At 41.3% G+C, this 13,700-nt stretch overlaps 1 protein-coding gene across 3 annotated transcripts in view; it reads right to left on the bottom strand.

The window, feature by feature from the left end:
* The window catches only part of sh3pxd2ab (SH3 and PX domains 2Ab), a 61,188-nt gene that overhangs the window by 35,128 nt on the left and 12,360 nt on the right, over positions 1-13,700 (bottom strand). For 2 of the 3 annotated variants that reach the window (XM_069658201.1, XM_069658202.1), the window contains exons 3-5: positions 11,095-11,170; positions 8,074-8,150; positions 7,108-7,199 (exon numbers count right to left, since the gene is read on the bottom strand). In XM_069658201.1, coding sequence (XP_069514302.1) covers positions 7,108-7,199; positions 8,074-8,150; positions 11,095-11,170 — 245 coding nt within the window. Of the gene's footprint in view, positions 1-7,107; positions 7,200-8,073; positions 8,151-11,094; positions 11,171-11,276; positions 11,301-13,700 lie in introns of those variants that run through there. The other variant, XM_069658203.1, reaches the window with a different exon arrangement.

The following is a 13,700-nucleotide window of genomic DNA, read 5'->3' as shown; positions in this document are numbered from 1 at the left end:
TCAAGTCGACGTGTGAGACAACTTAATCGTAATACATGCTAACCGTTTTCTGAGAATCTAGTGAAGCGGTCCCTGTTTATTTTGTTAAAGTCCAGCAGGGTGGACATATGAAACTGAGGAGAGCACTATAGAGAGTTGGGGAGAAATGAAGGGGATAAAGTCGATGCTTGACCTGCCCTGCTAGCTTGTGACCCTGAGCACAGAGCTGGAATAATATTCCTTCCCAGGAGGAGCCTGAGCGCAGAACTCTGGCTGTGTCGTCCTATCAGCAGTAAAATGTAATAGATGAGGGGAAGTAGCAGGAGCAGAAGCATGTCCAAACACTATTAAATGATGAGTGTATGTATTTTAAGGGGTACATTTTAAGTCTAAGGGAGATCATCGTTACAATTTATACAGTTTTGGTTCCATTATGCCGGAGATGCACATACAGAATATGGACTGCACGAGCTGCACACGTCATTAAATCTCCAACCCAGTGAGAATAACCATCTGTTTGCACATATTTGCAGCTCACTCTTTGTAGGTGGGCCTATTAGAAAAGGAATGTGTGAGACATCAGTCCTGCTCTTACATTTCTCAGCCGAGGAAGGACTGAAGTGTCTTCGCTGCTGCATGTATACACAGAACAGACACTCCCGTCTGACCTGAGATTAACCCCTGCAGGAGTAACCTCCAGCTCAGGGGTCAACGGGTCGACGTCAACGAACAGGAAATCATTATGATAGAGCAGAAGGCGGGTCCGCACACACAGAATGATGCAGAAGCTGTTATAGCGGAGAAGGGTTAAACGCTTATTGGAATCCTTACAAAATCCCAAAAACAAACAAATTAAAGTTGTGCATACAGGCCCAAATCTCCAGCAAAGTTTGGTCATAATTACACGATGATGTCAGGGTGAAAGAGTGTTAGTTTGAACCACGAATCAACCACTTATAACTTCCCTTGTGGCGAAACACTGATGCAAAATTAACTTTCAGGCTGTAAAGAAAAGACTCTAAAACTATTTTATTGTTGGTCATAAAAAAAAACTTAAATGCATAATAGTGCAGTTGTATAAATCATGTAGTATTTAGGAAATCACCAACCATTTGGGGACAAAAAGTTAAATGTTAAATCATTAAATTCTGGGCTTAACTGTGGTTTCTGGCTGCAGGGTCAGGCTTCTTCTCCAGGAAATGAAGGTGTGAATGTCCCCCACAGTCACAGAATCATGTGTGTGTATCTGTTTATATGCACATGAAAGGAGTGAACTAGGGATGCACGATATGCCAAAATGCCAATATTTTCCAACCCTTTTTGCCGATTTCGATACCGATATATTCGGAAAGTTTTTTTCCACCTAATTGCAGAGAACATTGAGTCTCCCCTGTAGTGGAATTGATATCATGCCTTCTCTTATTGTAGTGGCCAAAAACTGCCTTACCGCAGACATCTTGCACCCTTCTTTACGCTTGACGAAAAAGGCGTAATACAAAAGTCTCATCACTCATGTTTCTGAGCGCACCTGAATGCAGCATCCCCTCGAAACACGGCAGCGAGGCAGATATGCCCGGACTTGTTTACTGCACCTAAGAGCCGACGGATTCTTTTTATCGTGTGTGCGAGGTTAGTTTTGCACTGATGTTTATGTTACACTCTGTTAGCATCGGCTTTGGCAAGTTGTGAAAGTTGTTTAACTTCTTTTCATTGGCTCGAGTTTCTGTGACTTTTTAGTCTTTATTTGTATTTTGTTGATAACTTTGCGCAGGCAGCGTGCATGCACTTGTGCCGAGCTAATGCCGAAGCATTACGTCAAGCTTTTTTAGGGAATCATTGAGCATTTAGGCAGAATTAAATCGTTGTTTTATCTGCGGAAAATATCAAGAGAAAAAATGATTATCTGCAGATACCATTTTAGCCGTTATCTGCAGATACCGATAACATGTCGATAGTATCGTTCATCCCTAGTTCTGAGTCATTAGCATGATCACAGACCAGATCTTCACACCGTCTTTAAAGTAACGGCTACTGTGTTTGTGCTGAGTGGAAGCAGTAAACATTTCTGTTCAACGGCTTTAAATACTGAATTTACTTTTTGAAGTTTTAATCAGATGAATTGATTTCTTTCTGAAGAATTGTGCAACTTGCATGATCAAGCAATCGTAGCTAGCTTTAAATTTAGTAATCAGTAGTAACGTTCAGGTTAGAAGTCAGTAGTGAGTTTGCAAAAATTATGATGACGGTTACAGCTGGCTCACGCATTAATGAAGTGGTTGCCATAGGTTGCCCATAATGATATGCATAGCGTCACCCCGTCCATTAACAGGATTGGCTCCTTAAGTTTGTGACGTCTCAAACCTGCCAATCTGAAAACGTGTTGTTCAGCCTGTCCTTGGTACACTGCAGTTTAAAAGCAGACAGGCCCAGCCATGGAGATGAGTGCTTATGTTGTCCCTGATATGTCTTGTAGCACATGAAAAACACCACATGGAGATGTTTACAAGGTTAAACACCTGATTTTCACTGCAGGAGGTCTTTAAGTGAGTTTGAATAATTCCGACCTGTACGAGTCGGTTCACTCCCTGTTGGGTCCCATATGCTCAGACTCGTTAGTTTAGATGTAGATTTATAGCTGCTTTCCTGTTAGACTACAGTACAAATGAACAAACCAACCAGCCTTAGAGTAAAAGGGAGTTTAAGTTCAAATACATCAACATGTGTCTGTGAAGGTTCTCAGTCATCCTGGTCATGATAATTCGAAGCTTAATCCAAAAGGCAACTGGACTTGGTTGAAGTTCCTGAAGGTGTTTCACCTCTCATCCGAAAGACTGCTTCAGTTTTAAACTGACTGGTGGACGGAGCTAGAAACCAAGTCTTCAACCAGGTCCAGTTGCCTTGTGGATTAAGCATTGAATTACAATGACCAGGATGACTTTCACAGACATGTCGCTTCGCTTTTTTGGGATGAATACCCTTTGACTGGTGCAAGAGTTTGAAAGGACGCCTAAGAAGATAGCAGATTAAGAGGCTTATATTTCTAGCTCCGTCCACCAGTCAGTGTAGAACTGACGAAGGCTTTCCGATGAGAGGTGAAACGTCTTCAACCAAGCCCTGTTGCCTTTTGGAATAAGCTTAGAAATACATCAGCATGTCAACCAAATTTAAACAGATGAATAAATGAAATTGAGCTGGTACGGTTTGACCTGAGATTTGGCTTTATAGGAAGTAAAATGTTATTTAAAATGGAGATGATGGATGTATGAATATGTTTACTGGAATTATTCATAATTATGCCGCTGCCCTTGACCGAGTAGCCGGCCTCAGAGCTGCAGACGGACTCCAGGCTCTGAGCTGGGGCTGCACACTGCTCCATGATAGTTAGGCTGGATCAAATGCAGAGGACACATTTCCCCACAGGGATTAATACAGTGAAACTTCTTATTACAACTCTAAAAATATGGTGCAGAGGAGAGTCACATTGCAGAGGGCGGAAAAGTCATATTTCTTAATGAAAAAGCGAAAACGTTGACAGGATATGATTCGAGTGTTTTTTTAGGCAAAACACCTGAAAGCTAAGTGACATCAAAATCACCTCAACTTCTCACAAACAAATACCCTTCTTTTTAAAAAAATCTGCATAAATATCCAACTAATGCTGCGGCGCTGAGAGAATGATTGATGACTGAAACTTGTATTTTAATTTTATACCTAGCCAGTGGCATTCATTATCATAATGGACGTCTTAACTCTATAATTAAATATTCTCTGCGTGTACTCTTTCATAAACAGTAATTTGAGTTGCCGATAAGATATGAGACTATAAAAAAACATGTTCCTTTTCCTGCTGGTGTATTACAATGTCTATTTTTCTTCATTTGTCTCTAAGTTTCTCCTAAAAAGTTTCTTGTGCTTGTGAAATATTCATTAGCTTTCAAGCCTTTGGGCCTCTGAAACTGCTTTCAAAGGAGGACATCATTATTTGATTTTAAAGTAAAAGCACCACTTTGGTTTAAAGGATCTTTAGCCAAGATTTAAAACCAAACACTGCCACAGCCGTCTTTCATTTATTTAAGCATTTCATTATGCTGCGATTAAAGCTGTTGGCTTCAAACAATCAGGTAGCCGAGGAATACTCATCCTTTTTTCTACACGAGGGATCACAAGAGAAATCCCTTCCCACGTCACAGATCATTACGTTTTAACCCCAGTGCACCAAAGATGATCGAATTATTAATGTTAATCTAAAAAAGCCTTTCATGATATTAAAAACACATAAAGAAAAGATCATAATGTGCATGTATAAACAATAAGGGACCATTTATCCTTCCTGTGCCACAGAACAAACACACAACCTCTGCTTCATATCAGTGTACTGTGATTCTGTCTCTCAGCCTGTTGCATGGCTCCCTCTTGTGACGGCGCAACATAACATCCATTGAAATAAGCAGTGACATCTGTCGTCCATGAGATGGCAGTAGCAGACGAGAGCTTGATAACAACATTTGTGACTATTGTGACTGACCACTGGCAGAAATATCAGTGACGTCAACGTTTAATCATGTTTCAAGGTAAAAAAGTGACCTCATAATGAATCACTGTTAAAGAGTTATGTTTGATTGACTGTGCAGTAAAAAGCAGTTAAACTTCCATCAGAGGGTCCTCATGGTGTTTTATTGCCTGAGTCGGCAAGATATTTGTTGCTACTCTCAGCTTATTTCTCAAAATGTCGTTCCTTATTTCCCTAAAAACTCTGAAATAGCTCCACAATTCAAGAGAAAAACATTTTAATGGTTGTAAAAAGTCATTTTCTCAACCAATTTTTAAACAGGATGTCAGTAAATGTCTTCCTCGTGACTCACTCGTTGTAATTTTATTTGGGCTGATTCACGGTGGCATAGTCATTGACAATGATCCCTCCATTCAACGACCTTCCATCCTTTTTCCTCCAGTTCAGGGTCACACTGAACTCCTATATTAACCTAAATTAGTCTTTTACTTGTCTGGCTTTTGCCTTTACTTGATAGGAAGAGAGACAGGAAATGTGGGGAGCAGAGAGCGGGGGATGACATGCACCATAATCGGTCGAGCCTGTGATCAGTGCGTCGAGGACTGTAGCCTCTGTACACGTGGCGTCTGCTCTACCAACTGAGCTAAACCGGCGCCCCCACCTAAATGAGTCTTTTACTTTACCTGTGACTCACATTTAGATGCCTTTTTTGTCAGTTGTATTGTTAACACATCAGGTGTGCATCCTTCAGTGAGAAAATCCAAGAGCATCATGTAGTGTCTGTCCTGCTGTGCTGCTGACAGCACCGTCAAACACAGTGGACAGCAGCAGAGCAGCCTGTAATGTAAAGTTGCCACAGCCTGGTTTAAAAGTGGTTTGGCCTACTTCACTGACAGTCACCAGTGAGGCAGAGAGAGCCAGAGCAACAGACTATGAAGTGGTTAAACTTTTAATAACGGCCACCAGGTGTTAAAAAAGCTACATCTGGCATTTAAACATGTTTGACACAACCAGAAGTTTGGTGTTTAAAGACGTGTAAAGCCACCAGGTGTTTAATAAGGCCATGTCTACGTACACAGGTATTTTTCAAAACGTAGCTTTTTCTCTGCGATTTGGCCTTTTGTCCAAACAAACAACGTTTTCGGTCACTGAAAACAGATCTTTTGTAAAACTCCAGCCAGGGTGAAGACTTTTAGAAACTCAGTTTCCACGGAGACGTGTAGACGGGGTAAGCGGCGATTTTGGCTCTCAACATCAGGCTGTGCGCCATTATCTCCTTTGTGAGGCTTCACAAATGAGGCGACATTCCTTGCAAAATGCGGACATGACAAAAACAGTGATGCTTCTAACCTTGCTAACAGGACTTTTTACATGTTTACTCATATATATATATACTGTTTCTCGTCCACTACATTTATATATTGTCCCCCTTCTTTGATAGGTCATTGTAGCCCGCCAAGGTAGTTTTCCAGCAATAGATTTTTTTCAGACTTTTGATTGGCTGCGATTTTCTTTTTCTTTTTTGCATGACTGGATTATATTGTCGCATGTTGGTGTGGCATTCTCACGACAGTGTTTCTGTTGTGTTTTTGTTTTGTTTTGGTTTGGACGGGGATTTTTTTTTTTAAAACCATGCTTGCATGGTTGGGGGGTTTTTTTGGAAACGAAGGAGGGAAAAACTACACATGTTCGTGTAGACATGGGTAAGTCTCACAGGGCACTTTTTCAGAGTTCTTATTGGAAAAGAATGCCATCATCGTCCATATCAGTTCTTTACTCTGGACATTGTCTAATGCCAATTTGGTAAACACCTGCCCAAATCTGAAATTTATAGCATCACTAGATTACCATTTTCTGTGATGTTGCAGACTTTTGAAATAGTAACATCCTAAAAGACTTCCCAGGAGGGACCTGAGCACCTGGGTGGCTTTTAGGCCTTAACATCTCAAATTTAAGCAGCACTCGACCGTCTCAGAGACTGGAGGAGGGTATCACTTTGAAGTGGGATTAGCATGTATGGGTAGTGGGGGTCGGAAGTGGTGGTCGGGGAGAGGCCATTCAGGAAATAACTCCACCAAACTTTTCTCCCTGAGTGTGCCTTGTAGCATAAAAAAGCTCATTTGTTTAGTTTAAATGTTATGGGGAAAATACACTATCTCATACTGAATCTATCTAAAAGAAAGATTGGATTAAAACAAGAAACATTCTAGCAGCGAGTCTGTAATTACTCCCACTCTTTGAACTGAGTATGACAAATCACCAGCCGTAGAGCTTTAACTGCTCCGAGACTTGAACTCAGCTGCACGGTCATGACACCGCTGATCCTTACTCATTTGTTTTAGGGATCAGGTGTCACCTCCCAGAAATCATTATTAATAAAACATGGTGCCTCTCAGCCCGCATCCATCAATCATCAGCGAGACACAGCAAAGCCGCTGGATCAAGATGGGTCAGTGCGGGTGAAAGGCATCTGTCCCAGCTGCAGAACCACACAGACGCACACTGTCTGCTGCTGCCAGAGGGGTTTGTTTGGTCTCTAACAGCTCACATAGCAGAGATGATGCTAATGCTTAATGATGGGTTATGTTTTCTAATGTAATGCGGTGATAGTTACTCACTCTGGGGGAGGGTTGAGGTCCTCTAACTTGGTCTCAAAGAACTGGAGGACCTCCTCGCTTTGGGAAAGGTGGGAGGGAAGCTTCATCAGAGCCTGTGGGAGAGAGAAGGGAGGAACACATTTGTGTCGTGTTGCAACTAAAAAACACACATTTAAAAGGTTGGATGTAGTGGTTTTAATGCTAATGAGTAAGCAGGTTGTAGCTCTTAGTCATTGCACAGTCAGACATTTGAGAAGACCAGGCGTAGGGTGTGGAGGGTGTGGAGGGGAAGGAAGCCTGTGAGCCAGGAGTGAGGGTTAAAACAAAGGGAAACACACAGAGGTGATGTAGTGCAGCAACCTCCTCTCTCAGACATTCAAAATTTGATGATTCAGCCACTTGAGTAAGAAAACACAACCTTATATGAGCAATATTAAAAAAGAAATCTACTATCCTCGTTCTTAAGCTTCCTGCCTTCTCAGCAAATCTCATTGAGTTCCTCTAAATGAAAAACTGCTGCCACACTTGGCAGCGCACCTGCCCCACATTCCCTCCACTGACCTAATGAATGTAAGAGGGTCAGGTAGCCAGCTGCACTCACTACTACGCTTTAACTCTGCTGATTCATTCGTATTCTTTATATTCAGCTTTACCCCTGGGTGCACCCGTTTCCCTCGCTTCCTTTATAGGCTGCCTATTTACATTGGTGACAGGAAATGACCAGGGCAGATAGAGCAGTTGCTTTCCTGTTGAGGCTGGTGGGGGGAGATAAATGACGAGGCCTGCCTTGGAAACATCGTGGCAAATGTTCAGGGAGGAGAGCATTGGCAACAACCGTTGAAACCAAAACTGAGTAGTCAACATTTACAGTCCTAGAAGGTAACATGTAGCAGTGCGTTAACAATAGACAACCTGATACCATGGCAACAAAGTTGAAAGAAAGGTATAGTTAAAGGGACATTATTAGACAGGCAGCCTTTGTCTTACTTTGCAGTAATTATCCAGGTGCTTCAGCCTCCTGACGGCTACATCTCTTATGTGACTTCGGCGAAACAAGACTTTACCTGAGGAGAAACAGAATACACTTAGTTTTACATACATATCCAAAAGTAAAAAAAAGTAAAATTAAAGCTAGAGATAATAAAATGTACCTATAATAAGGTGTATATTGAGTAGATTCAGGTTGTGTAAATGAAAGGACTTGATCAATTTTTTATAAAGAGACTTATTTTTCTTCCACTGTTAGTAAGTAGTTTACTCGGCAGGGTAATTTACATCATTTGAAAAATTGTTATCAATTAGCTAATGCAGTTAAATTAGTCATAATCAATGTGCTTAATGTCTTAGTGGTTAGGAATTTATATTTACACAGCTGCCATTTTCCTCTTATGTCACTTAGTTCCAGGTTTGTAAATCCATCAAATGAAGGGTATCGGACAAAGTGTTACCACTTCACCTTATCCTTACTGATCAGCAAACAAAACAGAATTTATAATGAAAATCCACATGGATATTAGGCTGAGTCTCAAGGTAGAACAACATATATGATACTCATTAGCTAGCGTTAGACAACAGCTAATGTTAGCATTAAACTACTTCCTAGCTAACATTACCTTTCATGAGTGTAAAATAATATAAGAATGGTCCAAGCTATAATTTTAGCTAGCTAAAGGTGATTAGCTAATAGTTATGTTAGCTAGGAATTGGTTGTTTGCTAACATAAGTTGTTGTGAATTAGCTGTCATAGCTAATGAGTTAACAACTCTTATTTGTGTTTTACCCGTTTGTAGCTTTCTGTTTTCGCCTTTTTGAAATTATAAAAAATAAATACCAAAAAATACAAAGTATTTAGCTTCTTGGGACCTGTAATGTGCACGCCAGTGAGAATGTATCTTTACCTAATAAATAATTCATACAGTATGTTGTCAGTGTGAAGCCCAGCTCTGCAGAGTACTTATGTTTCTCTTAATTTGACATGACGTACTAAAGAAAAAATGTTTTAAATACATAAATAATACAAAACAGAAGTACTCCAAGGCCTCTTAAAGTCCATTAATAAATAAAAGCAGCTTTAAAATAGCTCCTTTCCCCCCCATTACTCCTAATTTTATAACTCTGAGGAGATTGACTGCTAATATCGATGTCAAACTGCATGTGGCTCACTGAACAGTGAAATCCTGCATGCGGTTTGCTGTGTGTAAGGGAATACAGTTTATCCATGTTGGGCTTACAGACACATCAAAACAGCACTACAGCAGTTCAGCATGTCTCACAAAGGATCTCTTCACTGCTCTCCTCCTCGCTGGCCCACAATGAGTTTATCAGATTAGACGAATCCCTCTGTGCTGGCCTCCCACCGCCATGGCAGACCACAAATTGATTTGGCCTGGGTGGAGCATGGCAGTTAATCAAACAATGCGATGTGGTAGGCCATAGTATGGAGTATGTAGGAGTGCTAACAACACATCAGTTGTGCATGAAAATGTCTGAAAGCCTTTCTTTTGCTCGTACTTACTGGGCCCTTCAATACAGTTCTTGCTGAAATATTCAGTGCCCTTAGACTTTTCCAGAGGTTGTCATTGCTGCTGTCTTCTTTATTACTTAAGTGCTTTATTTAATTTGCCTGTTTTGTGAGCAGCTGTAAGGAGTTAATTTCCCCTTTTGGGGGATCAGTAAAGTATCTTATCTTAAAAATTATTTTATTGGGGTTTTATGTAATGGTAAATGGTAAATGGACTGCACTTATATAGCGCTTTTCTAGTCTTTGCGACCACTCAAAGCTGCTTTTACACTACATATCACATTCACCTATTCACACACTGATGGCAGAGGCTGCTACGTAAAGTGCCCAACTGTCAATCAGATATCACATTCATACCTGTTGGCTATGCCACCGGGAGCAATTTGGGGTTCAGTGTCTTGCCCAAGGACACTTCGACATGTAACCTGAGGGAACTGGGGTTCGAACCTCCGACCTTCCGATTGAAAGACTACCGACTCTACCACTGAGCCACAGCCGCAAATGGGTAATCCCAAAATCACCCATCATTTTGAAAAGTTTGCTGTAAAACCCAAACTAAGATCAGGTGCAAACAAGTGGTGTCTACTTAACTTGTGAATCCAATAGATGTGTGCTTTTTGGGCAGATCTTCCGTTTTGGTTAAAAGCCCAAATAAGTATTTATGAATTGTAGGTTGTAACACTATAAAATGTGGAAAGGTCCAACCGTGGTGAATTATTATGCCAGTGTATCATGGTTAATTAGGCTTCCACTTGCCATGCTACACGATCTGGATAAGATAACTTCCGGTCGGGTCGCCTGGGTGAGGAGGTCTGAAGTTGATAGACCCGAAACCCCCTATGATCCCAGGTACTATCACTGATGATGTCTCCAAGTGCCACACTAGATATATGTTAATACCAGCATTCTGTCACTTTAAAAATACTACAATGGACAGACGCACCCTGCGGCCGTCCCAGTTTAAATTGCCGATATGGTAGGTGGGTCATGTTCAGAGCATTGTGCAGATTCTTTTGAGATTGCTTGTTTTTGTTCACAAATTAAAATTTGCAACTTCACTATATTTGTTCTATGAACATTAGCATGTATGCTGTGTTGCTAGCTAAGTTAGCCACTTGCCAAGCTGTGTGTATGTATGTTAACATGAGTGTTTCTATATCTCTAGCATCATCCTGAAAGTATGTTCAAGAACATTCCAGTTGTTGAATTATTTGTCCATCACCTGGTACGAATATTTATATACTGTATATGCTGTAATTTTTGTTATTGGCTATACCCCAGTTTAACCTGCCGATGTAAGAGTATCATCCTGAATGCATGTTCCAGAACATTCCAGGGGTTGCATTATTTGTCCATCACCAGAACAAACAACCTTGTCTGTGATACTTTTAAAACGACACAACGCAAGATAACACTCCTTACACCGGGCACTCTTAATATGAAATGAATAAACAGTGATATAAGCTATGATGCATTGTGTTTCTCACCTGGCAAAAAAGGAATAATCCTCTTTTTCGGGTCCTTCTGTCCTCCTTCAATCGGGAATTTGTCGAGGATTCGCATCTGCAAAAGTAAGGGACAAAAGAGAAACAGAAAGAAAGTGAAAACATGCCTTTTTAATTGCTACGAAAAAAGATGAAAGCCAATAAAGTTGGCAAGCATCATTAACTCCAAACTATTTGATGGCTTAACCACATGAAGTGTCTTTTATCTCCCACAAGTTTATCAGTCAAAGTTGAAAGTGGAAGAATCTGAGATGAGAAAAAAAGAAGCGGAAAAAAAGCGTCGCACACTCTCCTGGAACAGTCGACCTCCTTGTTACGGTACATGAGCTCAACACGGGGTGTAATTACATTCATCTCGAAAGCTACTGTGCCGTGCGACTATAAACAGTCTCCCTTTGATCCTTGAGGCAGCAGACACGGTTACATCACCCACACTTGTCTGAGAGAAGAGAAATCAAAAGAAAGTCCCACTTAAGGAGCTGAATAAGCCGTCAGAGCAGATAATTAACACTTTGATGTTAACGCTTGATACATCTGACCATTAGGACGATCGATCTGTTGTGAGATAAAGTGCAAATACGCTGAAAACAGACACAAAGCATGCTGTGTCAAGTCTTTAATGAGGACAGCAGACAGCTATTTCCCTTTAAGTGTCGCAGTTTGTAACCATTTCATGTGTCTACTTATCCATCCTTTTATGTGTAGAATGAACGTGCTGCTTTGTGTATAATGTATGAGAGTGTTTGAATTGAGTGGGGAAGAGTCTAGTTGCTGTTTTAAGTAAATAACAGCAAGGAAAAGCATGAACAGCACACACGAGCATCCTACAGCAAAAGCGAGCTCCGAATCCAGATGTAGCCCCGCCTTTGCTCGTTCGTTCAGCCTTGCCTCATTCCAGATGTGCTCCGCTAAACAGCAAAGGCCGTGAGCGTCAAGCTTAAACACACTCAACTATGGAAGGAGGAGACCTGGAGACTAGTCTTGGTCAAAACGAGGCCAAAAACAACCAGGTGGACAAACAGAATCGAGCCTGAAGGGGAGAGTCGGGTCCACTCTGTCTGGGTTTGCAGGAGTTGTTTGTAGGACTTCTCCACAAAGAGGTGGTTTGGTTTCCTCCTCCTCTTGTGGTTCTTTCTTTTCTGCACTCATCGGGTTTTCTGCCTTAATGTTCTATATATCGGAGGAAGGGGGAATTGCCCTGCCCTGAGTGAAATTTAGCAAACAAGAAATGTCTTCTTTTGAAGAGGACGGCCTTCATTATTGTGGTTTTCGGGCAGAGTAAAAGGGCTGAGTAAAAAGAACAGTCCTGGTTAACCACACCTACATTCTAACATGAAAAACACACAGTTTCATGCTCCTAAAACTGAACAAGAACACATCAAATGTGCCTACAAACCAGACAGGTTTTCTTTAGAATACTCTGGCAATAATAAGATTTTATAGCAAGGGCCAAAATTCCCAAAAATCCACGTTCTGAAATGGCAACAGTATTCTTAGTGTGACACACTAAGCTGCACCCTCATCATGTTATCACCCTGACAGCTGGAGAAGACGTATACTCCCTTTTATGCGGGAGCGTTCACTCAGCGCCTTTAAAAAAAACGCCTCAGTCGACTGAGCGGCTCCCCGTCCAGAAGCGATGATGACATCAGCCCCGGGGAGCTGCCTGGATACACTCACAGGTAAGGTGTAAAAGCGGTTCCTTTGGCAACAGCTGCACAACGTGGAGGGAAAACATTTCTCACATTTCATATACATTTAATTTTGAGGCTTTAGGGACCCTCGATGCTGTATTTACTCTATATTGCTTTCCTTAACTGTGCACAGGATACTTCAGTGTAAGCCGCAGTGTCAGCCAAGTGTTTCCACTGGGGAAATGAACACGTCCATGTAGCAACAGGTGCTATGATGTAATGTCGTTTTCCAGTCTCTTTTTACACACCCGTTCATCAGTGTCATGAATAAATGCCCAGGGAAGAAAGTGCAATAAACACTCAGTCATTAAACAAATCTCTGTTTAGGCATTATGACATTGTATGCCTGAATTATGGTGACAGTAGGAACCCAAACAGCTTCTGTACACTGTAATGACAATCATTTGGAGCATTTAAAAGTAATTGCACTCACAGGAGTGGGCAGGGAGCAGCAGACAGAGAGACACTGCACTGTGCAGCAGACAAAGAAGCTGTTCTGGGAGTAATCGGGGGAGTTTGGAGGAATGTTTGAGTAGGGAAACATTCTGATCCCGTCTCCGGGCTGTGTTTTGACATTTACTTGACGAGTTGTTTATTGGAGAGAGATTATGATGCAAGGCCTCTCTTGGTCAAATCTGTCCTACATTTATCAGGCATGTCGGAACAAAAGCTGCACGGTCATCATTATCAGAAACAAGTCATAAACTGACATTTTATGGCTCCTCTGATACAAATGGTGCTGCAACGTTGACAAGTGTTCAAACCTTTGGGCTGTTCATCTATGCAAGCAATGGGCTCCACTGAGTATATTCAGTTTATTTATTAAGAAAGGGAACTCTACCTATTTTTTAAGCCAATTCTGTTTACAGGTCTACAAGATATGTGAACAATATG

Source organism: Semicossyphus pulcher, unplaced genomic scaffold, assembly GCF_022749685.1.
Source record: "Semicossyphus pulcher isolate SPU_LCO1_2020_fin unplaced genomic scaffold, fSemPul1.0.p SCAF_12, whole genome shotgun sequence".
NCBI lineage: Eukaryota > Metazoa > Chordata > Actinopteri > Labriformes > Labridae > Semicossyphus > Semicossyphus pulcher.
The sequence above is the reverse complement of the archived record's forward strand: the minus strand, read 5'-3'. Positions and strand labels throughout refer to the sequence as shown.